The 25315-nt window shown below is 41.2% G+C and overlaps 1 protein-coding gene across 1 annotated transcript in view; it reads left to right on the top strand.

Annotated features, from left to right (window-relative positions):
- The window catches only part of FLT1 (fms related tyrosine kinase 1), a 111458-nt gene that overhangs the window by 62319 nt on the left and 23824 nt on the right, over positions 1-25315 (top strand). Inside the window, exons 12-17 of the mRNA XM_017818555.1 lie at positions 183-291; positions 7670-7960; positions 12700-12846; positions 14752-14883; positions 21091-21197; positions 24419-24557. Coding sequence (XP_017674044.1) covers positions 183-291; positions 7670-7960; positions 12700-12846; positions 14752-14883; positions 21091-21197; positions 24419-24557 — 925 coding nt within the window. The remainder of the gene's footprint in view (positions 1-182; positions 292-7669; positions 7961-12699; positions 12847-14751; positions 14884-21090; positions 21198-24418; positions 24558-25315) is intronic.

Below are 25315 nucleotides of genomic sequence, written 5' to 3'. Positions count from 1 at the left end.
GTTATTCTTCTATACTTTCCAAAACTGTATATGGTGACATCTCCTTTAAATAGCCCCCGAGGTGCCCATCACTGAACAAATGGAAAGAGTGGATCATGGGACTGCCAACGGTGACTTAGAAAAAACAGAAGGGAACAGAGTTGCTGAGCCAATGAGAACTAAACCTCTTCTTTCTTTTGCAGACTGCTAGCACTCTCGTTGTAGCTGAAGCCAAATCTTCTGGAATCTACAGCTGTGTGGCATCCAATAAAGTGGGAAAATCCGAAAGAAATGTCAGCTTTATTGTAACAGGTGAGATTTAGTCCCCCTTACGGTCAAAGATGTTCCCTGGTCCGAGGATTATAACTGCTAGGATGTTGTGGCTTTTTAATATACCACAGTTTGAGAATTGTTGTAATGTATACACTTGTAAACTCATACCATGCTTTAGGTAGCTTGCACAGCAGCTGGTCTGGATTTCTAAGAAGGACACCAAATTGGAGAATGACTCATTCCTCCATCAAATATCCAGGAAGAAATTTTGCTTTGGCAAATTGCTTACAAATGCAGCAAGCTGTAATTCCCTGTTTGGTTCATCTAGTCTCTGTAGTCATTCCTGCAGAGTCATTCATACATTTCATACATTTCATACATTCCTGCAGAGTCATTTCATACATTTTACTGTATTTTTATACACCAGTTAGCCAGTTTCATGTGTGACACTGATGGTTTCTACAGCCTCATCCTGTTGCCCACCAGGTTTTCTCACAATATGGTGTCTAGAACAGTTCCAGGGTCTGCAGGCAGTGTGCTAGACAAGGGGAGTCTGGGGTACCCCTCACATATCTCAGGGACTATGGCAATTAGTAGGTAGAAAAGTCTCAGAGTACAAACTATAGAGTTTTGTTTCCTCTTCTGAGACTGGCAACCTTGGATGTCATTTGGGCCATGGCACTGAAAATTGTCATAATGTTAGCTGCACATATGAGTATGCTTTTAGTTATTTTTTCATTATGAGATATGTTTAGATGTTTTCAAGTTCACAAACAAATTATTAAATGTTTTACTTCAGGAATTATTGAAAAAAAAACCCACGGTGAGTTTTGGGAATAATTACTGCATGATTTAGCAATGTAAAGTCTGCGTATGCCATTACAAATTATTTGTTTTCTGTCGAAATATTTTATTTTTGTTTTATTTATTAAGGGGTAGTTCACAGAGTACTTGGGCTGTTAGCAATTTTCGGGGTAGATCACAAAGAAAGATCATTAATTTGAAAATATGAGAAAAGGCAAAAAGGTTAAAATATTTAGATACTTTAATCTCAAAATCATAATCTTAAAGCCCAAAGGGGAAAATAATTTTAATGCATCCCTTTTAATTTTTGCTTTCTTTTATCTGATTTTTTTATGTTGTCGTTCTCTTGCTTATAATTCTGATGAGTGATTTTAGTGAAACTCATTCTATTTCTATTCTGAGAGATATCAAAAGAGAGTAGACACACACTCACTAGATTTGGTTAAAAAAAAAGCCACTTCAAAAAATGTCCTCCCTCCCAATTTCAGCCAAAATTTATATTTTTTAAATATTCTGATTGACATAATAGAATCATAGAATACCAGGTTGGAAGAGAACTCAAGGATCATCTGGTGCAACCTTTCTTGGTAAAATCACAGCATCCTGTCCAGACATATTTTAGAAGTGTCCAACATTGGGAAATCCACCACTTCCCTGGGGAGATTATTCCAATGACTGATTGTCCTTACTGTGAAAAATTTCTTCTCGTGTCCAAACAGAATCTCCCTAAGAGTAACTCATAGCCATTAAGCCTCCCTAAGAGTAACTCATAGCCACTAAGCCTCACCTTTTCAATGTGTCTCCTTGTAAAAAGGGAGTCTCTATCTTCTTTGTAGTCCCTCTTTAAATACTGGAACATGGTGATAAGGTCTCCACTAAGCTTTCTTTTCTCAAGGCTGAACAAACCCTGTTCTCTCAGCCTCTCCTCATAAGGCAGGCTTCCCAGTCCTTTGATCATCATCTTTGTGGCACCTCTCTGGACCCTCTCCAGACTGTCCGCATCTTTTTTTGTATAGAGGGGACCAAAACCGAACACAGCATTCTGGGTATGGCCTTACAGGTGCTGGGGAGAGTATAATGACTTCTTTATCTCTACTGGTGATGCCCTTGTTGATGCAACCCAGCAGCCTGTTGACTTTTTTTGACACAACAACACCCTCTTCGCTCATGTTGAGCTTACTGTCCACTCCAGGTCCCTTTCCACAGAGCTGCTCCCAGCCGTGTGGATCTGTTGACTTAGATGAAGTGTTTTTGAACTTCCAGGAGAGCACCCTTTCTTCTAATTGGTAATGTGAAATAAAAGATAGCTTGGGCGTCAATACTTTTTACTGGCACCTCCAGGACTTCATAGTTTTCCTTGAGTCTGCCCAGATTCTAGCTTGCAGTATTGCTCATGAGCACATGAAAGAGTAGAATGAATAGTAGTCTGCTCTTGACAAGTTGTGGCACCCTCTCAGCAACATCTCAGACCTTACCTCCCAGAAGGCGGCCTAATTCCCTGTCAGGCCAGCAGATGGGCGCCTTAGCATCCTTAAACAGTCACCTACTATGAGCACTTGTCACTTCTTTTTAGAGTATCCACTGTTGTGCTGCTGGGACAGTTTCACCTGACAGACTTTGTTTGTGGGTGTCTACAGCTGTTAAAGCTCCATATCATAATACACTTTTGCATTTAGAAAGTGCCAGTTATCTATAAATACAGAAATTTTGTAAGAAGCATGACAAGTATAAACAGATAAGTGACATATAGGTAGGTTGTTTGGTAAAGGACAGAAACAAGAAAAATGTCTCCATGTTCTACTAATGAGTGTGACAAGACCATTTGCCACCTTGACTGTTGTCCTCACTCTCAAATCACAGTTTTGCTTTTGTCCCTATCCTCTCGTTGTGTCTGTTCAGACAGAAAGCTAAACAATACATGTCTCCACAAATTATTGTGCCAACTGTGCTGTATTCTCATCTTTGTGTGGGTACTTCGCATGTAACATGGAGCAGTCACTGAGAGTCATTCACTGAGACTGTTCCTCTTTTAATGTGCAAAGATGCTGAATTTGGCCTTCTCTAACTCTTACTCTTCAGTTTTCAAGAGGTCATATGGGACATCCTGAAACCAAATGAAACTGTATTTTGATGGGCCACATTTGCTGTATCCAAATCTCCCTTTCAAAGTTTTGATGGTGGTTTCAGGTATGTTAGTGAATTGACATGAAGGAGTTAATTTCCCTACTTAGATCTCACATTCTTAGATCTTAACCAAGGAGAGAAGGAAATCCTTCTCCTTGATACCAAAGCTTGCACGAGAAAATGCAGAAAATTGTGACTTCCTTTGAAGATCTTATATTGGCTAGTGTCCAGAAAGAGGAGTGGCAGCTTTATTGGCAGCTTTATTATGGTTTGGAAATTCTTAGTATCTTGACTGGAGGCAAACATTCTTTATATGGTGGTGGAGTCGAAATGAATTTGTCCTTTATGTTCCTGGAGCTGAGCACTTCAGTTGTGTGTCATGGAAAGTCCTGATCATCTACTGACACTCACTTCCATTGATTGAAAGCAGTATAAACAATACTGCTGTGTTGTCCTTACAAAAATCCAGTTAGGCTCATCATAATTCTCCTCCATCTGGCTGATACCAAACTGCCATGGCTGGGTAGAGCCTGTGTTTCACATCAAGAAAAAACATGTCCACAATTTGCTCAAAAACACACTGAGGGAGTAAAAACCCAAGAGCCTTAAGTGCTGATGGATGTGAACAGGACACTGCAAAGTATTTCCTTCTGATGAGTCCGAAACCAATACTTCAGGGCTTGTGTGACAGTTTAGAGCTAATTTGTCTTATGCTGTTGAGTCTGCTGGTGCTATATGAAGTCAGCCTGAGCCACACAAAAGTGTCTAAAAGTAAGAGACATGTCTAAGCAGGAGAGGATGAACCCTTGTAGGAAAAGATGCTGCTGTCCTCTGTAAAAGTGACAAGCCAGAAATTACTCCAAAGAGCAGATGGAGGCAAAGCCTGTTCTTAACAGGAAGAATCCCTTTCCTTGGAGGCAGTCTCCTTCAGGCCTTCTCCTGGGGATGAGAAAATGCATGCTGGTGTGAGGAGTCTCTTTACTGTAGACGGAAAAAACTAGGAAGGTTGTGGGAAGGCCAAACCTGTCCCAGCAGCCCTAGTTTGGAGCTGACATGTTCCGCTCCTTCAGGGAACAGTGAACATGAGGAAATAAGTGCTAGCAGAGAGAACTTGGGAAGAACAAGTCCTTTCTTAAGCTACTGTAAATCTCATTATTTCTGGGCTTCAAGTGCAACTTGTGTGTCTTTCTCTGGGAGGTTTGAGAGTGATATAATTTTATATACTCTGCCTGAGGGTGTGTGACATGAGGTCCATGAGCTTTTGAGTAGCTTTCCTATGGCTTCTATTAATCGAAGGGTATCTCTGGGGTGTGATCACTGACTTACTTCTAAAGGCAAATCCTTATTCAAAATTCAAAAGTAGATGTGAACCTTATATAAAAGCAATGTAGAAAGGTGTTTTCTGAAAGTTCTCCTGCTTGCTGATATGGAAACAGTCTCTGTAACAACACCTCTACCCCACCAAATTTATTTGTGGTAGTCCCCTTTCCTCCAACCTGCCCCTTTCCCTACATTTTGGGCTGTTTTGCTGGCACACAGCAGGCCCATGGGTGTGTTTGCAATTACAGAGGGTGAAACAGGAACAGCCCTGCCTTATCTTCCTGGTTTCCCGATGACACTAAGCGCATTTTATTTTGAGATTCCTGATGGTGCTTGGCAAAGATAAACAAAATCTTCCATCAGGAAACCTGGGAGCTATTTCCACAGGAAGCTTCAAATCACTAAAGTAAATAAAACCCTTTTACATTATTCCCAGCCATGTTATTTAGCAAGCCTGAGCCTGTAACAATTGGTGAGAGGTGTCATATATTAGGGGGCTCGTAGCCTTTAAACAAATGATTCTCTTGGAATCCTGTGCATTTTGCTTTTGTCCCTCGATTTGTTCAGAAAATAGACTTTCTTCACAGAAGACACATTGAGGAAGAGCTCCAGACCTGACAACGTGAAAGTAGTTGTAACTATATTATTCTGTTGGCACGCTATCCTTTTAGGTTAAAAATAGTCCATTTCCCTCAGTCCCCAGGGATCTTTAATTTCATTTTAAGAGTTTTGCTTGGCTCTTAGCTTTTACTGAGTACTGGCATCTTCAAATGCAAAAATCACTAGTATTTCTAACCAATACTCTGGCTTTCCCAATGCACATCAGAACAATTTGAGATGTACTGTGAGTAAGACATAGTAATTTCTTTCTTACGAATACTTCAAAATGTTCAAAATGTTGGCCCCTTGATTGGTTTTAAGTGTATCTGAATTGAATGCTTTTTAACAAAATTAAGTATAGGATTCACTTCATCTAATTTAAGTCTCAAAGTTAGATATCTAAGCCTAAACTGGTCATGTAGGGTCTCTTCATAATTAACCGTGAGGGGCCAGGATCTCTGGAATTTGACTCATCCTAGAGTGGTGGTTTGCATTGCCCTCTGGAGGAACTTGTGTCACTCCATGGGCTGTAAACTTCTGCCCATATACAAAACAACTATATTCAAGTAGCTAAGGCTAAATATGATGTACCCCATGTATGGAAATGCTTCATTTTAGCAGCACTTCCAGTCAACATATTCTTGAAATTAGAATCTGGCACCATGTGCTCTAACATATCAAAAAGGATCCTGATGATAGTCAGTCATAGATGAGTTCACAAAATTTGAAGTTTTTCTTAAAGCTTTGTTTGCTGGAGAGAGAAAAAAGGGGATCCCAATGAAATGTGAGTGGAACAAGTCAACCAACAGGCTTTAATACCCAATCCAATATTTTAGTTCCAGTGCCTCCATTTGACTGATCTTCAGACTACACACCCGAACTACAGCTGATGACAGGCACACACTTTACTCCCACTGCAAGAGCATGATGAGTTCAACCATCAGAAATAAGGTCTCTTCCTGGAAGGCATCTACAGTCAGAAGAAATTTCAATCCAGGACTATCAGGAACTCACTTACCCTGTGTAAACTTAGGGCTAAGTGTGGAAAAGAGCACATTATGGGGAGCAACTGATGCTTTCAATAGGCAGAACTTTAAACGGCAGCAGTGAGCAGGTCATGTTCGTGGTCCCCCTGGGAGGCAAGGCAGCTCAGTTGGTGATGTGGGGATTTAGGGACAAGCTTTCTGATGGATTGGTGAATCAATGAAAGAGGTTAGTGAAAGAATGCGTGGGATATTATTCACTTGAGATCTACATTTTACTGAAGTGACATTAAACCCAAAGCGACATCGGTAAGAATGGAGTTGATTGAAAGTCAGCATTGAGCTGTTCACACTCTAAGAAACAATAAAAGAAGGCATAATTCTCCCTTATGAAAGAATAAGCCATTCTTAGGACTTCAAGTCAAGTTTACAGCCAAGTGCCGTAGCAATTAGTAGTGAAAGAACAATTGAAAATGGCCAAAGTCGATGTCACTTCACAGAGAAGAAGGAAATTACTTTATCAGAATATTGGCTACAAATAAGCCAAGAGAGTTTGCATTCTAGGAGTAAAACTTGGAAGTGCTTTCTCTCAGGAACTTGCTTTACTTTCCCTGAGGTCAGTGATGTAACTCCCTTGCTGGAGGGATGAGCCCCAGGTGGAGGCAGCTGGGAGGCAGCTGACACAGCCACAGCTCTGTGCCACTCACAGGTGAAGGAAGGTGCAAGTAGCACTACAATAAACCACATACTTTTTCCAGTATGACTTTTTACACTTGTTGGCTAAATTATTCCTGCCTGAACTATCTGCTATGAGGTGAAAACTTAAGCCATACATACACTGAGTAAATGGATCCTTGATTTCTCTCAGGTGAAAATATTTTTCACCTATGTTTAATGCCAAGCCACCTAAACAAAGTAATCTTCATCCTAGTGCTGCCCACACGCAGCTGGCCATTCAGGCCAGAGGGTACTTTCTGCTTTCCTCTTGTGTGTCTGGCACACTTTAAGTGCGGGGAAGGTAAATACCTCATTTCCAAGGGAAATCTCAGGCATGTGATCACAGTTTCAGTAATTTCTCAGAACTTGAAGCATTTTTAAGAAATAGACACACTTTATCTGAATAGTTATGAATAATATGAAAACAATATAACCAAGCATGATGAAATGCAATACTTTCATACTGCCCTCTTGAGATTCATTTTCTCTTATGCAGTTCATAAGCTGGAGCTGTGATCAGAATTTCCCTCCTTTTTCAGAGTCCCACTGTGCTGTCTTTAAACAATTCTGCTTTTGGTACCTTGCCCCAGTCTGTCTTAACTTGGCATAACATTTATACAAACTCATTACTTCCAAGAGCAACTTCAGTTTACACGAACTGATGTCCGTGCCCAAGTGTCTCATAGCTCCAAGACAAATTATAAGAATAGCTGGAGCCTAGCATATGAAAGGAAAGATTACAGACTTGAGTAGGAAGAAAATGACATTGATTATTTCAAAGACTTCCCGAAAAAGGGGAAAATATATGCAGTGTTAATTTTGTCTCATTCGCTTCATATAAACTGAAAAGTGTTCTTGATTTTTGACAGATGTACCAAGCGGATTCCATATTAGTTTGGAAAAAATGCCCATTGAAGGAGAGAATTTGGTATTGTCCTGTTCAGCCAACAAATTCCTGTACAAAGACATTGCTTGGATTTTACCGAGGACAGTCAACAATCAAACAAAAGCAAAAAGGTCTCACCACAAGGAGTATTCCACTACCCTCACTCTGACCATCAAAAACGTTTCCCTGGCACACTCAGGCACCTATGCCTGCAGAGCAAGGAACATATACACGGGGAAAGAAGTGCTTCAAAAGAAAGACGTTACAATCAGAGGTGAGCACTGCAACAAAAAGGCTGTTTACTCTCGGATCCTCAAATATAAAAGCACAAGGAATGATTGTACAACACAAAGCAATGTAAAACATTAAAGGACTCATTAAACAGTAAGAGGTGTCTCATATCATCTTGATTTCTTATTACTGTTGCTACCTTTCAAGCCCTGAGGTGGTGCTCATTCCCCCAAGGTTTGGATATAGGAGGAATAGCAAACAAAAACCTAATGCGTGAGCTTCCAGTTGAGTTCAGACGGGTGTTTTCTGCTTTGACAAGGCACGTGGAAGCTGGGGTTTGGAAGATGCCCCGTGCTACATTTTACATGTCGTTATTTTTATTCTTGCTGTCTCCTACTGAGCAATAAGGAAAACTTTGGATCACTCTTTTCTTCTGCTTTGATATCGGCCTCATCAAAAGTGTCAAAGCTGAATAAACTGATTAACTTTAAAAACTGCTGTTTTCAGTCAACAACGGACATTTAATAAGCTAACTTAAATGTGCAGAAGGAGCACAATTCAGTTTGAGATTGACTGGACTATATATTTTTTATTTTAATCTGATCTTGATGGACTTATAAATATTACCTGCTGAGCAAGTTCTAATGCTTATTTATTTGAAATTATTTTCTACACTAAAGTACATTAATCTTAAAAAGTATCTTCTAAAAGAAGTATGCAGGGAAGAAATAAAAATGTTGATATAATGCACAGACCTATCATATCATTTATAATAATGATGATTTTAAAACTGACAGACATGAACCATGTTTCTCGAAATAAATCCAGGTAGACTTCCAGTTGCTGTGTTGGTCAATTTTTAAAGTCAGTTCTGCACTAATGTAAAAAACTACTGATAAAATTTTGAGTGTTGCTCCTGGCCTGAAGATTCAGGAATTTGTAATGTTGTAATGATTTTATTAAATGAGGAATGTTACACTAACACAACTGTCAAGGTTTCAACTGGCACAGTGAGTTAATACATTTCTTAAAATACAAGTTCAAAATTGAAGCCATTAAAAATACTCTTTTGGTATGCAAATGACAATTGGATTTATTATGGGGATTAAGAACCAGCCAAACTTCTGAAGGAGAATTAAGGGCAACTTAAGAATTCCTTGTGAGTGTTTCTCCTTTTTTTCCCCATTGTCATGATTTTACTATGGGATGTTTCTGTGTATTATAAATTCTGTAAAAGGAAGAAGTTGCTATTTTTAATAGATCTGATAACTTTATTTTTTTACAATACATAGCTTTTTATTTTTGGTTACATTTATGATCGATCATTTATATAGCATTTACATAAGCCATAACAAAACAGACCGTAGTGACCAAAATAGAAAAGGAACAAAGTGACTGTGCTTTTAAAATAGAGGGTGACAACATGACAGTTTGTTGCGCTTGGGAACTCACCCAACTATTTCCTCCTTTAGGTATCGAGACTGTGTCCCACGGCTAAACTTGCCTTTCACGTGGGAATTGCTTTTGTCAAGTGTGAAAGGGTAAACAATAGCATTTCCCCGTAATGCCAGTTTCATGGAGCCTAAAATGCTTAGAAAACAATTGATAACCTGGAAGTTGTCAGAGTAAAGAAAAGAATAATCATTTATATCTTGAAATGGCACCTATAGCCTGCTTCTATACAGTAACTCTTTTGTTCATTATTAGTGTGATGGCTTCCAGAAACAATGTGCTCTTGCAAAGGGATCAGGCTCTCTTTTTTCCTAGAACATGCCTAAAAAGCAAGTGAAGTCATTGGTGACTGCTTAAATATGGAGCAAGTGCACTCTTTAGCATTTGCAAGTCTTCAGAAGAATTACAATACAGAATCCCCCTTTTTCTTGGGGTATTTTGTGGGAAGATGTTTGATGGCAAGGTGGGTGGTGATGACAGGACATTATGAATTTTCCATGGCCTTGGGAGCCAGAGCATGATGACTTGTAGCAATCAGTTGCCAGGCAATATAAATTTGGGTCAAAAAAAAAAAAAGAGATATGTTGATTAGACTGTTCTTCTGTGAAATTGTTGTGAATTGCAATGATGTATATCACTGCTCAGTGGATATCCCACTAGCCTAGTCTCAACCAGCACTTAGAGGGCCACACTGTGTAAGGATGTCATAACATCCCAATATGGCTGTCCGTGTTGGGAGGCTCAGAGAATGCTCACAGGAAACATTTGAGAAAAGCAGTTCTTGGTGGCCAGATAAAAACTACTGATGTCACTTTTGATGTCCTCAGGTGACTGGAGAATCTCATGGGTCTGGGGACTTTCTCTGCCTTTTGTTGTGTAATATATTATTTAGGGAGAAAGGTGTGAATTATATTTCTTCTTTTTAAGTGTCAAAAATAAAGCTTGTATTTATATTTTTGTACTGATTAATAAAAATAAGTGAACAGACAACATAATCATAACAAAGGGCAAAAATTGATGGCATACAAATGTAAACCCCAAAATTAACAAATTGTGATTTTTTTTCCCCTTTGTTTGCTTTTGGAAATGCAAATTTGCCCACTCTGCCACTCCAGGTCAGATGAGTACTTTGACATCAGTGTCCCCTTCACCCCTCTGTAACCCCCCTGCCACTCCCCTGGGCCAAATTCTGCCTACAATGAAGTTCCTTGGAGTAACTGAGAGCAGAGCTTGGCCCAACAAGGCAGCATTTGTGGGCAAGCATGAAGACTGGAGTCAAGTCCGGGGGGCTGCCCTGGGTGCTGAGCCCCGCACTGTGCATGCTGGTGGCCAGGGTAGCCCCTCGGCTTTGGAGTGAGCAGAGTAGGACATTGGAAACTGCTCCCCTTGGCTTCAAGGCAAAAATGAACAGGAGAAAACAGGTGGTTTACAGAAGAGAATAATCCTCATGTTGACCAAGTCCTTGAAAAGTCAGCTGATTGCAGCAGAGAAATTACCGAAAGTGTGTGAATGATGACTTAAGTTTTAAGCAAAAAACTTTTCTTAATATGAAAACCCATCTTTAGTGTATGGCTATAAACAAATTAAAATTAATCACAACTCACAGAACGTGTGATTTGCCTTTGTTGTGTCATCTTGTCTGCTTTCATTTTGGATGTCTGGGCTGGAGTGTCTATCAGGGACTGGTGATAAATGTGAACTGTTGAGTTCTTCTCAGCATGTGTACGTGGACATGCATCAGACTGTACCTGTTTATAGTGTGAAAAATGAGAACAGTGCAAAAATTGAGGTGAGGTATCAATGAGAAGAGGGCAGTCTTCTTGGCTGCAAGTCAAATATAGTTGACTGTCATTGTGTAGGTATGCGATGAAGAATTTACAGTGTCTCTCATAAACAATACTGTTTGGGAAGAGAGAACAGATTGTCTACTATGCTGTAAACAATAAACAGCTATGTCTCTGGAAATAACTGGCTTGCAGCTCAGAAAAGCACAAACTGGTCATTTTATGGTCATGACTACACTGGAGTTAGTTTCAAGGAGAAAAGATAGCCTGCTTTAAAAGTGTTTTTAGTGCTGTGGGGCTCATACACACTGCATAAGCTGGTGGTACACAGGTGCTTAAGGTTTCTAGAGAGTTTTTATTCACAGCTGGTAACAGAATCATTATGAAGATAGAAATGTCTGATGCTTAGTTTTTCTGTAAGGATAGAGAATAATCTTCCAAACACAGAATATCAGATATTCAGCTGATATTGAACTTGGTGTATTGGTATCTGTTGCAGTTTAAAAGAAAATATTTGTGGAGTTGGTTTCTGCTTTGTTTTGTTTCATATTTGGAATGTGTGTCTTACTATGTTAGAAACTGCTGATCCTGTCAGTGTCTTTGAAAGGAAAGGTTGCAAACAATCATGGAATTTGAGGGAATCTGCAGAGCATCTGCATCTGCGACACTGCTCAGGAACTCCTTGAATTCTCTGTCACTGCTTTCAATGGACCAAAATACCAAAAAGAATTTAATGAGAGTTGCAAATGTGAATGAAAAATGTTGCCATATAATGTGCGTAAAAGTCACAAATATCTTGACCTTTGTCAGAACTGCCTCCATCTCTGTATGAGATGAGGGAAGGAGTGGCAAAGTGTTGAAATTATGATGAGATTACTTTGCTTCTTTCAGGGACACTTTGACGTGAAGTTTATAGTGTGTTTCTCAAATGCTGTGGTGTGGTTTGGCCAGGCCTTGTTACATTCAGCCAAATATGTGAAACACAAAAGTGGAAGAATTTATGAAAACTTTGGGACAATGCTTTTGTGCTTAAGGTTTCTGGTTTTTGACTGAATTTAACAAATATGATTTGTAACTCTACTCTTTAAGTAAATTATAAAAGTCACATTCATGGATATTATGGTGTACAGATCTGTATGGTGCCCTTAGCAACACTGAGATACTCTGCTACAAGGTTGTCCTGATAATTGTTAAAATCTTTTGTTCACAGTTTGTTTCTTTTGATGGTGAAAAACTGAGCTTTCATAGGAACTCATTACTTTTGATAAAAACAAACATGGTAGGTCATGGAACTGAGAAAATCTCTTGAACAATGTCATCCTTGGGTCTCCACTGGTCATCATAAGCTGCTACTGCTGAGTAATGGGAGTTCTCTGTACACACTCAACACTCTTGAGCAAAGTGGAAGAGTAAATAAAACCAGTGAACAATGAACTTGGTAGAACAGCCATAGCAGTCTCTAACATCAGTAAAATGAGTGTAGGGAAGATAATTAAAACCCCCTAGTTACAAGAATGTAAAACAGAGGTGTTGTTTTGTCTTGTAGCTCAAGAGGCACCAGCCCTGCTGCGGCATCTTACGGATCAGACAGTGAACGCCAGTAAATCTGCCATGTTGGAGTGCCAGGTTCGTGGTATCCCTGAGCCCCAGATATCCTGGTTTAAAAACCATGAGGAAATACAGCAAGAACCAGGTGAGAGCTCTGTGTACTCACCTACCACTGACAGGCTGTTTATTAATCCATCTGCCATAGGTAGTCATTTGTAGTGTCATTGGTACCAGCAGCCAGACACAAGGAAGAAATATTGCCAAGGTATTCCAGGCAGGGAGGCAGCAACACAGGTGCTCCAGATTGTTCTGTCTCAGTCCAAAACCTGAGCCAGGTTGGAGGTCTAGACACAACAAGTCTCTGTGGAGTCAGTGGAAAAAAATTTTCATTTTATAAGAGTAATCTCCAGAGAAAGATACTTCCCTCCATTTACTATAGAGGGAGCCTAAGGATTGGGTGTTTTGGCCAGAAGATAGCTAAGCAAGAGAAAACCAATCTGTTTGTATTGCGTTGTGTATGGGAGTACCAGGGGAAGTCTGTGGTAAGGCATTCAAAGTCTATCCTTGAGTCACAAGCTACAACACTAAATCCATATCTGGGATGTCCAAAACTGAAACATGTCTACTGGCAGCATAGGAATCCAGGTCTCGTGCAACAGAAAGGAACAGTTTCCCAGGTGGCATATTCTAGTGACAGGAAAACTTTGGGAGATGTTTACTGCTGTGACTGGAATGTGGCTTCAAAGATCAGCTAAGACTAAATGTCCAACTGCTGTCACCACAGTCATGGAAGCGTTCCTTGGAGATTTCAGATGGAGATGAATGACGGAGGAAAAGGCAAAACCTTTGTCATGGGAATTCATTCACTTTTGGATCAAAAGCACACATTGAGCTAGTCTTACAGGCTCAATAAAAATGTTCAAAGAGGTTTGGTCCATACGATCTTGAGTTATAAGTGTAGTCTTCTATAATAATGTTTTAGAAAGTTTGTGGTTATGGTTCTGTCCTGCATTATTGGAAATTACTATAGTGTGAATAAAGACAATTGGAAAAAAGTCTGAGGATTTCTCCAAGTGAGTTATAAACCTGTACAGACTTGCAGCCCAAGCACTAAACTTAATCTAGAGCCAGATTCCATGCAGCTTTATGGTGACCACATAGTTGTAATGTGCATTAATAACGCTGTCCTCTAAAATGAATGTTATCTGTCTAACTTGGGTGTAATAGAACACATACAAGTAGGAGCCAGGAAGATGTTTCCAGAGGGTAAGTCAGGCACTTAGGTGCCTAAAATAGATGGTGGGAATACATTTTGATTGGACTGTAGTTATGATGGAGCCAAACACAAGTGTGTACTTGACTGCACATTTCCTGGCTATAAGGTGCCTCAGCAGCAGGCAGTCCTGAGGCCAAATCTGCTCCCTGCCTCTTCCTTGCTTCTTGGAGTATTGCGCAGGCTGGCTTCTGGGTTGACCTAACTGGAATAAACAAGATGTTGAAACTTCAGGTGACTCCTGTGTTTTAGGGTACACCTCATGGGACCTCTCCATGCACTATCTAGGGTCCTTTTGTGAAGGGGACCACCATTCCATGCCACATGGGCAAGTGAGATTTGAGACAAGTCTGCTGCCCATGGGGGCAGTCTAGATATCTTTTGGAAGCGCTCTAAGCTTGAACTGCTGGTGGGGCAAACCCATGCCTGTAAGTGCAGTAATCAGACTACCCATTTTTCAAAAGCTGGAGACACGCTGAAGGATTCACCTGGATGAAAGCCCAGGCACAGTGCTAATCAACACAGACAGTACCAAGTGCTTCCAAGATCATTTCCTTGGCTTGAGCTTTTTCAGTCACCCAAGTGCTTTGCAAACAGTGATTTCCAAAACATTCACAGAGCATCCAAGTATGTTTGGCTTTCCTGCAGATAACATTGTGCTGTGCAGTCTGTGGCTCATATTTCTTTTAAGAAGAACTTGAAGCAGATATTATTACACAAGGGCCAGTTTTTGTTTATATCCTGGCTCCCTCTCATTGCAAATATTTCATTTCACAGGAATAATTTTAGGGCCCGGAAGCCGAATGCTGTTTATTGAAAGAGTAAAAGAGGAGGATGAAGGACTTTACCAGTGTATAGCCACCAACTTAAAAGGCTCCGTGGAGAGTGCGGCATATGTCACGGTACAAGGTAAAGCATGACATTAAATGGGAAGTGCAAGCTTTCCAGAGTGATGTTCTTACTCAGGCTGGAAGGGCAGGGGTATGACCTGAGACTCATCTGGTGATCTCTGAAGGCAGCAATCTGAAGGAAGTCCTAGCAAGGGAAGCGTACCAGGTTGGAAAGGAAGCCTAGCAGGAAATGCTAACTCAGTGTGTGTTTACACTGACCTAAAAAGAAGAATTACTTCAACCCAACAAAGATCAGGTCAGGGTAGGTGATAAATGTAAATTTAGTATCAGCAAAACAAACAAAAAACAGTAAGAAACTCTCTCCTACCCACACATTTTTGCATTTCAGGTTAATTCCATAGAAATTAGTGGCCTGGGATATTCTCATTTGTTTATTTTCAGTGTAAAGTGAACCACCAAATAAGACTAGAAGATTTTACCCTAGCGATAGCTACAAATGTGAAGGTGCTACTACAAAGAAGTAGGTATGACCTAGTTATTTCTGTAACCATTACTTGAGATAGTTTGCTACTCATTTAAATGTCCAGCATTGTTCTGCCTTCTGACAATCTCAACCCATGCTGGTGACAGTGACTTCTATCAATTAATTTTACACTGCATAAAAATAAATTTTATTCAGTGACCTTTTGATTTCATTAAATACCCTTTTGGCTCATAAATTATGAGATAAGAGAAGTAGATTGACATCCTCCATATAAGTCAGTGCCATGTATGAATTAAATTTGACATAATCTATTCTACTGACCTCATGTGTTAAGTAAAGAGTCCTAAATGCATTTACTTTCTTGTTATAGAAGAAAATTTGAGTATCATCAGGTGTCTTGGGCAGGGATTATGTGTTTGTGGATGTTCTAGTACAATGGCTTAATGTATCTGAATACTACTTAGTATTTGGATACTACCCTACAGCTCAAGACCATTACAGCTACTAAATCAGTATTGATTTTCTGCCATGAGTGTGTTGTCAGTCTGAATTAATGGTGATGATACAATAATGTTTTTGCTTTAAAATGTCAGGGATGAGTATATTTACATGGGCTGGCCTAACTGGTGAAATAAAGGAGTTAAAAATGCTTATCTCCTTATGAATAATTATAGAATCATAGAATGGTTGAAGGAACCTTAAATAACCTCTAGTTCCAAGGCAGGACACCTTCCACTAGACCAGATTGCTCAAAGACCCATCCAATCTGGCCTTGAACACTGACAAGGATGGGGCAACTACAACTTCCCTGGACAATCTATGCCAGTGCTTCACCACCCTCACCGTAAAGAACTTATTCCTGATACCCAATCTGAACCTGCCCTCTTTCAGTGTGAAATCATTTTTCCTTGTCCTATCACTCCATGCCCTGGGAAAAAGTTCCTTTCCAGGTCTCTTGTAGCCCCCTTTTAAGTACTGGAAGGTGCTATAAGGTTTCCCCACTCACGGCCTTCTCCTCTTCAGGATGAACAAACCCAGCTCTCTCAGCCTGTCTTTATAGGAAAGGTCCTTCAGCCCTCTGATCATCTTTGTAGCTTCCTCTCAACTGACTCTAACAGATCCACATCATTTTATGTTGGACACCCCAGAGCTGGATGCAGCACTCCAGATGGAGTCTCATGAGAGTGGAGTCGAAAAGCAGAGTTACCTCCCTCGAGGTGCCTTGATAACACTAAGGATTTTAAGGCTGCTGTAACAGCTAAAAGAGTAACTTGCTGTCCAATGCATCCTACTTAATTGATAGTCCTGGACTATGTCATTCATTATTGTATTGATTTTTAACATCATTGCAGCTTGTCTATTTATTGCAACCACAAGCATTCTGTCAGATGGCATCTAGGAAATCATTTCTCCTACTCCAGAAGAGAGAAAAGAGAACAGCCAAGAAAGCTTCTTCTCTGGTTACATGTCCTAAGGGACCACTGGCAATGTCCTTGTATGACTCCTGCGGGAGCAGGAGGTGAAGACTACTGTACTAAAATTTATGGCTTTGAGACTGGACATTAAAAAGAAAGACAGTTTGTCTTATCTACTATGATCAAGGAAAATGCCTTTCCACCCTTTTCCTACTACAAGAAGGGAATTCACTGGAGGTTTTTTCACTCATTCCTATACTGGTCTGGAGTTCCTGTCCCTCTCCCAGGGAATGCCAGCCTCTGACCTCATCCCTGAGCCTGGAGAGGCAAGATCTAGGCTTTGCCACTTTCTTTATGTTTCTTAGAAACACAGGCGCTGTGCCTGCCTCTGTGAGCACCAAAGCCTTCCCTCCATCCCAGCAGCTCTCAGAACATGGGGCCGCAGATCAAAGAGAGTGGAGCAGTGCCTCATGTCAATGGCCATGTTTAGCAGATTGGAAGAGTTGTGAATGAGTCAGGAAGGAAACTGTCTGCTCTCTTTATTTCCTCTGAAAAAAATTCTTATACTCACAGATAAAACAATGTGTTATTTTTGTATCCGAGATGGATGAATGGATGGTGGAATCAAAGGACTGTCTTTAAATAATCATAGCCTGTGTTTAGTTTGGAAGCAGGAGTTGCTGGGCTGTCTGAGTAGAAGAGGGGCCATGTTTGTGGGCATGTCAGAGCAAGCTCTCCTCTTGCTCCTGGCTGAGGAACCGAAGAGGCAGCAAATATGCAAGGACAGAACAGAAACAGCAAATGGCTGCCAGAGCACCCAGCAGATGGAGGACACTGTGTACCTAAAAGCCTGGGGACACACACTGCTTAGCACATGGGGGACACAGGCTCTTGGGCAGCTTTCTTTTGGGGGTCACCTGCTTACAGAGTGGAGGACTTGCCATAAAAGCCTTGCCCTGCTTCTCCTGAGGACGGCCCTCACACTCCCTGTCAGCAGGAGCCAGGGATACAGCTAGTTGCAGAGATGCTTCATCCTGAAGTGGATGGGCTGAAAAAGGAAGGAGCATCCTTTACACTCATGCTTGCTGAAATATGAATGTATAACAAGCAAATGAATACAGCAATGTGTCCTGTCTTAAAGGTGATGTTTGATAACTTAATGTGAACCCTGCTGTTGAAAAGGAAAGTGTCACACTTATTAAGTATTCACTGGACTATTCTGACACTATGAAAATGGTGTGTTGCTTTTTAAATAACTTTTATTTAATTAAGTTTTTAATAATAACTTTGTCTATCATTTATCTATCTATCTATCTATCTATCTATTTCTCTATCTATCTATCCATTCATCTATCTACCTACCTACCTCCCTACCTACCTAACATCTCTGACTTTGTATATCAAAAAGTTGTTGTGCCTTTTGGGTCACTGAAGTCATCAGGAACTTCTCCATGAAGTTTAACTGGAATTCCCTCAGCTATTAAGTGAAGTTCAGCCTGGTTTATGTCTTATGTCTGTAAGAGTAAAGGTGAACACTTAGACTCGTGTTACCTCAGAAGTCCACCAAAGTGGGGTGTAAAGGAGTCCTGGCATTCTCTAGTTCAATCTCAGTTTAAGCTAGAGTTATCACCAACAGTACATCCAGTCAGTGATTGCTTTATCTGGCTAGGTTATGACTACCTCCAAGGATGGAAATTCCTCAGCAACTCAGAGAACCCATCCCACTGTTGCACTGCTGTGATCATGGGATCACATGGATTAAACAGGGTAGGTCCCATTAGGGTAGGGGTCAGGGATATTTTGGGTGCAGCAGAGTAGTGTTGTTGCCCCAGGCATTATTTTCCCCCCTATTGACACCTAAACCGCAGCTTAATGTTTAGGTGTTTAGAGCTGAAATCCTAATGAGCAAGTCCATGCCAGCCAAAGGCTTGAGCTTGTAGCTGGAGGGATCGGCACATTAATCCAGGCTCTCATCCTGGCATATTTGCACAGTTCTGGTGGCTTCTGTTACTACTGAGAGAGAGAACTGCTGCTGGTGGCACTTCTTTACTCGCCCCTCCTGACCCCTCTGCAGCACTGCAGAGACATGGTATAGTGTGGGAGGGCTTTTAGAGGGGCTCTGGGGCAGGAAGGGGGCTGCTGCTTGTGGCAATGTGTCAGGCAGATGGGAGAGAGCTTCACATGAGGGAAAGTCTTTGTCTGATGAGGTGGCTGTTGAGTAAATATTTGGCAGGGAGGTGTAAGGGGAAGCCAGAAATCTTGGGCTGGTAGGCAGAGAGGGGGATTTAGTCCTACCTATAGGCTCTCCAAACTCTGCTAATCCTAAGACATCTTCTCAGTGTTTCTGTCTGTTCTGCCTCAAATCAAACCTTCTCCTACCCACATGAGAGCTCTAGCTTCAAGGCTTTTAGCAAGACTAGGAATCTGGCACTTGATAACCCAGCCCAACCTTGTCTTGGGAAATGCTTTCTAGTTTTCTATGTTTGCTTGAACATTTCAAAGACAGCACCTTTGTGTCTCTTTGCTAACTCCTGGGCAGCATACTGTAGTGGTTAGAGGGTTGCTGTCTTCCACCCCAGGACTGGCAGCACCATCATGCCTCAAGTGTTCTGTTTTCTGTGCCCTGCCATATGGAGCAGTGGCAAAAAATGAACTTCAGCCCCTCCAGGTTTTGCTGAATAAATGTCAGAAATTATTATTCACCATCTGCACGTGTGCTGCTCAGAAGCAAGAGGAGAGTATCCATATGTAAAAGGAAATGCTGATGCCAGAGAATAAGCAAGCTGCATTAGGCTGTATTATTTATGCCATCACTATGTTCCATGTCTAAATCAAGTACTTACACCAATACTTGTGAAAAAATAGCACTGTTGGAGAAAAGATACTTTATATCTTCATTTGTAGTTGCAGTTGTATTTTTCCTCAATGAGTTTTATTCTCACAGCTCCAGAATAGACATACCAGAGCAATCTTAGATATGGGACGTGAATAAAAATCTGATTATCACCTTTAGGGAGGGAAGACATTATGCTAATTAGCCAATATGCTCATATGCTCTGAACAAAGCTCTCTAGCCTTGCCTAAAATCAAGTAACACATCCCTCTGGATTACCCCGTAAACCCACCAGTGAGACATCAATCATCCCTTTTTCATGTGTCTGGAGTAACACCAAGCTGCTGGGCTCTGAAAGTATGCAAAAGCAGTTGACAAAACTACTGTGAAATCATGTTCAGAATTACTCCTCCTCATCCTCTCATTTCCCCTGTCTAGAGGGTGTTTCAAAATAAGTGGCAGAATATGAGGGTTCTTCTTGCATTTGCTACCAATCAGATGGAAAACATATTGTGGGAAGTGTGGGATTTTGACTTGATCACAGAATTTACAAAACAGACTGCTCTGAAACTATTTTACACATCCCTAAATAGCAGTCTGAAGTGAGTTTTATTTTGGCTTTTTTTAAGATCTGTCAGTGGGCTCTAATACTCTCCAGATTTTTAATGTTCATGTTTTCTTGCTGCTCTGTTTTAGTCATTGTTGGTTTTGTTTTTCCCTTTCTGTGCTTAATTTGTTCCCTGGTTTGGAGAGCTCTCCCTGCCTGTTGGGTTCTGTGGAGTGCTGTTGGGAGAGGGCCTCGTGTCCCCTCAAGGAGCCTGGCCCTGTGTTGCTGGTGTGACCAGCAGGAGGCCTGAGGGCACAGAGACCACTGGGGAACCAGTGAGTGGAAGGGAGCACTGGGCCATATGCCCTAGGTTTCTGACCTGTGGGAATGGGCCCCTGTGCCATGCTTTGTATGAGCTGATCTTCCAGGTGCCAGATAAGATCTATCCAGGCCATGGGAAGAAGAGCTCATGGACTCCTGCTGGCAGCATCATGAGCCTCCAAAGGAACCCCTAGCTTTACCCCAGTGAGTGTTTTGCTGAGGGCTGATGGGTTTCCAGCACAGCTGGGAAGGGCTCAGCCATCAGCAGGGAAGAGCTCTCTGAGCAGTGCTCAAGGAAAGGCATCACGTCCTGGACAGCAAACCCCAAGCAGCAGCACTGCAGCATGCCCTGGGTCACACTTGGATTCACCGGTGCCTGCACAAGCCCTCCCTGGAGTTTCTCCTGTGTATTATCAGCAGCTCTCACACCACAGCAGTGCCCCTGGGAAAGGGCCAGCAGAGCCATCCCCTCTGTGCAGCCCTGTCCTCTCCTGAGACTGCAGGAGACCTTTTTTCTTGGCTCTGTGATCCAGTCCAAACAGAGATTAATGCCCCATTGAAAAGCAGCTGGTCCTTCCTGGTATTTTATTTTAATGGTAAAAAAACATAAAGTGCCCTTGCTTTGCAGGTCGTTTTCTAAAATGTTTGCTGCTTGATTTTCCCAGGCATATCAGAGAGGTCAAACCTGGAGCTGATAACCCTGACCTGTACCTGTGTGGCTGCGACGCTGTTCTGGCTCCTGTTGACCCTCTTCATTCGCAAGCTGAAGAGGGTAAGAACAGATTGGGATCTCCTGGTGACACCTGCCTCTCCTTGACAGCTCTTTGCTCATGTTAGAAAATCTTTCCCAGGCCAATGGAATTTCTGAGTTTACCAAAAAAAAAATTCCATTTCACTTACTGCAGCACCACCACTTTCACAGAACCAAGCCTGCCAGAGTTCAAGAAGCATTTTGACAATGCTCTCAGGCTCATGGTGTGACTCTTAGGGTTGTCCTGTGCAAGTCCAGGAGCTGGACTTTGAAGTGGGTCCCTTCAAACTCAAAATATTCTCTGATTCTGTAATACCACTCACCTTTGCTCCTGGTGCAATCACCAGGCTGCTTGTGGTTGCTGGGGAACCGTGACTTGCAAGGCTGAGTATGAATAAGCCAGGAAGCAAAGTCTGTGTGGGGACAAGGCTCTGAGGGTCACAAGAATCTGTGTGTCTGACTCCCACCAAAGGCATCCCTCCCATTCCCTTATAAGAGCTGTGGGAGTTTGGCATCTTAATGTCTTTGAAGATCTGACTGAGTGGGAATGACAGATCTTCATAGATAGTGCTGGGGTCTGTTTTGCACAGTGTCAGGTATAATTACATCACTTCTGAAGTGATATTTTACTGAAGCAGTTTTGATGGTGCAGCCTCTAGAGAGATGATCCTCTATCAGTGTGATAAAGTTAACTGCCCCTGGATCTGACCCTCCTTCTTTTCCAAGGCTGACTGCGATGGCTTAAAGCCCTTTTTGCTGACAGCATCATGCCTGCTTCGTGTGATGTGGGCAGGTTAAACCACAGCAGCTTTCATAAGCAGAAAATACAACTCCTCAGTAGCTCAGAAAGATCTCAGGGTAACTTGCAGGAGAAGATGGGTTTGAGGGAACGGCAGTATTGGGGCGACGGGGTGCACTGCAAGACATGAGATGAGAAATGGCTGCATGCCCCCCTCTCCCCACTCCTCCACTGTGGCTCTGAGCACTCCCAGCCCAAGAGGTATCACAGCATGACACCACAGGAATCAGCTCACAGCCGCCACAGTGGAGCATATCCCACGTGGCTGCGTGATGATTGCTAAAGGTTGGTGCAGCCTGATGGACCTCTGAACCAGGGTGGCATGGCAGCAGTCACTCTGCCTGTATTCTTATTGCCACAAACTTCAGTAAGGAGAGACGCATGGGAGTTTGCGAAGAAAGAAAAGCAGAAATCAGCTGAAGCTGTGGAGAAACTTCATAGCTGTAAGCAAAATTACAAGGCAAGGGGGACTAGTACTGAATGCTCACCAGTAATGATGAAGCAATTTGTAACATAACTGTAAACTCTTGGAAAAATTTGAGTTTTAAATGTAGCAAAGGGTTGCAGATTATTTTTTTTATTTTTTTTTTATGAGACCAAAACTTTTTAGATTGTTAAAAGATAATAAAAATAATCATCATTGCTGTAGAACAAGGAACTTTAACTAGATGACGTATGAAGGCTCCTTTCCAGATGAGCCTTTCCAGCTAGTGTTGGTCTATGTTTATGGTCTTCTCTGTTTTTCTCTTATAAACCCTTACTCTCAAGGATTTATGTCTGGAATTAGCTTTAAGTTAAACTTTATATAGAAATTATGTTGCTGCAACAGAAAAGAAATACATCCTCTCTGAAAGCATTTTCTTGAAGCCTGTCTGTAATGCATACAGAGAAAGACAATATCCTCAACAATTCCTCATCATTGAAAATGTTACTTCAAGTCTCTAGTTGTGCCAAAAATTTGGTATTTGGTGCATCTGAAGGAAGAATTGCAGGAAGCTGTCTGAACTTTTCCACTCTGCTATTGCTTTTTCTTTGATGAATCCACTTAAAAGCTCTTCTGTGTGACTGGTAGGAGCAATCTGGTACATACATCTCTATCTAGAAACACCCTTTTTGGAGCATCACACAGGTTTCTGTTTCTACCCATATCCCACTTATCCATGTCCTGCTCAGTGTTAGTGGATGGTTTAGATCCAAGCTTTATGCCTCCTCAGTTTTTCCAAGCATCACTACAATCTTTCTTGGGACTAACTTTATAGTTCTTTGGTATGGTGAAAAGCAACTAAACGAGCAGCTATTAGTTACTGTCATTTTAGTCCAGTTGTGCTTGTAATCAAGGCATGCACAGCTAGTAATATCCTTCTCAAAAATACCTGGAAATTCAGGTATCAGGGACATTTTTCCAATCTGTAGAGGAAGAAAGCTGAAAGTCACAGAAGACAATTAAAGCAAATTAAAAAAAACCCCAATATATGGATATATCTGTATGTTTGTGCCTGCACCTGTGTGCTACTTCCACAAGTTTAGGAAAAGCAACATGTTGAAGTTTAGTTCAGGAGATTTCCAATAAATTCCAACTAATAGGCAGCAAATTATGGCAAACACTAGACCTTTTCTATTGAAATACAAGTACTCCTGTGTCAAGAAAAGTCCAGTGAATTAGAATGGTAATCTAGATGCTCTTTGAACGAAAATATATTTCAAAATGGATGAACTGCAGAAAACTTTGAGATCAGATTCATCTTTCCTTACATTTCTCATGTGAAATGGATAATCCATTTGCTCAGTAGAAACTGCACTGGCGATTTCTTTTGAAATGGTATGTTTTAAATTATGTCTTTGAGTCTGGCTGTTTATAAATTCCTTCAAGCTCTAATAATTTGCATAAATTTTTCAGCAATGATACCAAAGAAATAAAAAAATTGTGAAGAAAATTTGTAAGCAGTTTCTGAAGTATATAATATCTAGTCTCCTGATGACTAGTCTTGCACAACTTCTAACCACATATGACCTATCTTTGCCGGGTGTATGGAAAAAATAAACACTGGCAGTTGAACACCATCTGTTGCATGTGGCCTCTTCTTGCTTTGCACAATCATGAAGAAAAGTTATTTTTATCTGCAATGTTTAGTCACTTGATGAAAACATTTCTTTTGAATGTGCAGAGGGCCCTGTGTCATAACACCATATGTTAATACAGATCCACATGGATTTCATTGAAAAAACTGGTATGTCACATAGGAGGAAAGCTAGAGGAAGGAGTTTCTTCTATACAAAAATCTTGCAATATATAGAATAACCAAATCAGCTTAACCAAACCATCTATTTTGCTGTGAAACACACAACCCTGTGAACAGAATGAACTTGGAGCCCTTGATCTAAACAAGAATATGCTGACAGATACCCTTATACTCTATTTAATTTTGCAATATTTGTTTTCTAGCCTTATTCCTCTGAAATGAAGACCAACCATTACCTGTCAATCATAATGGATCCTGACGAAGTTCCCTTAGATGAGCAATGTGAACGTCTGCCTTACGATGCCAGCAAGTGGGAAATTGCAAGGGAAAGACTTAAACTAGGTAATATTGGCATACTTCATGTTGAGTTTGCGGTGATTGAGTAAGATTATCTGTAACCACAGATAAAGAGGAGCTGGGTGTGTTCTAGACATGCAGCACAACATACTGCCAGGTTCGGTGTGATCTGTTCCATACTGAGGGCCACTGGTCGTGAATGAACTTCAGCATTTAGGACTGACTGACTGTGTCTACCTGATTTTTCACATATATATTTTGTCTCCAGGTAGGAGAATTAAATAGAATCACAGAATCTTTTATGTTGGAAAAGATCTTTAAGATGAAGTACAATCGTTAACTCAGCACTGCCAAATCAATCACTAAAACATGTCCCTCATTGCGACATCTACACATCTTTTAAATACCTTCAGGGATGATAAGTCCACCACTTCCCTTGGCAGTCTATTCCAACGCCTGACCACCCTTTTAGTGAAGAAATGTTTCCTAATGTCCAACCTGCCCATGCACAACTTGAGACCATTTCCTCTAGTCATTGAAGGTGCACTTGATCCCCTTACCCAGATTATTGATAAAGATATTGAACAGGGCTGGCCCCAGTATCGAGCCCTGGGGAACACCACTAGTGACTGACCACCAGCTGAAATGTAACTCCTTTCACCACTATGCTCTGGCCCCAGCAATCCAGACAGATTTTTACCCGGTGAATAGTCTACCTGTTCATGCCATGGGAAGCCAGTTTCTCCAGGAGAATGCTGTGGGAGACAGTGACAAAGACTTTACTAAGATCCAGGTAGACAACA

This window comes from Lepidothrix coronata, unplaced genomic scaffold (genome assembly GCF_001604755.1).
Source record: "Lepidothrix coronata isolate B3197 unplaced genomic scaffold, Lepidothrix_coronata-1.0 Scaffold69, whole genome shotgun sequence".
Taxonomy (NCBI): Eukaryota; Metazoa; Chordata; class Aves; order Passeriformes; family Pipridae; genus Lepidothrix; species Lepidothrix coronata.
The sequence above is the reverse complement of the archived record's forward strand: the minus strand, read 5'-3'. Positions and strand labels throughout refer to the sequence as shown.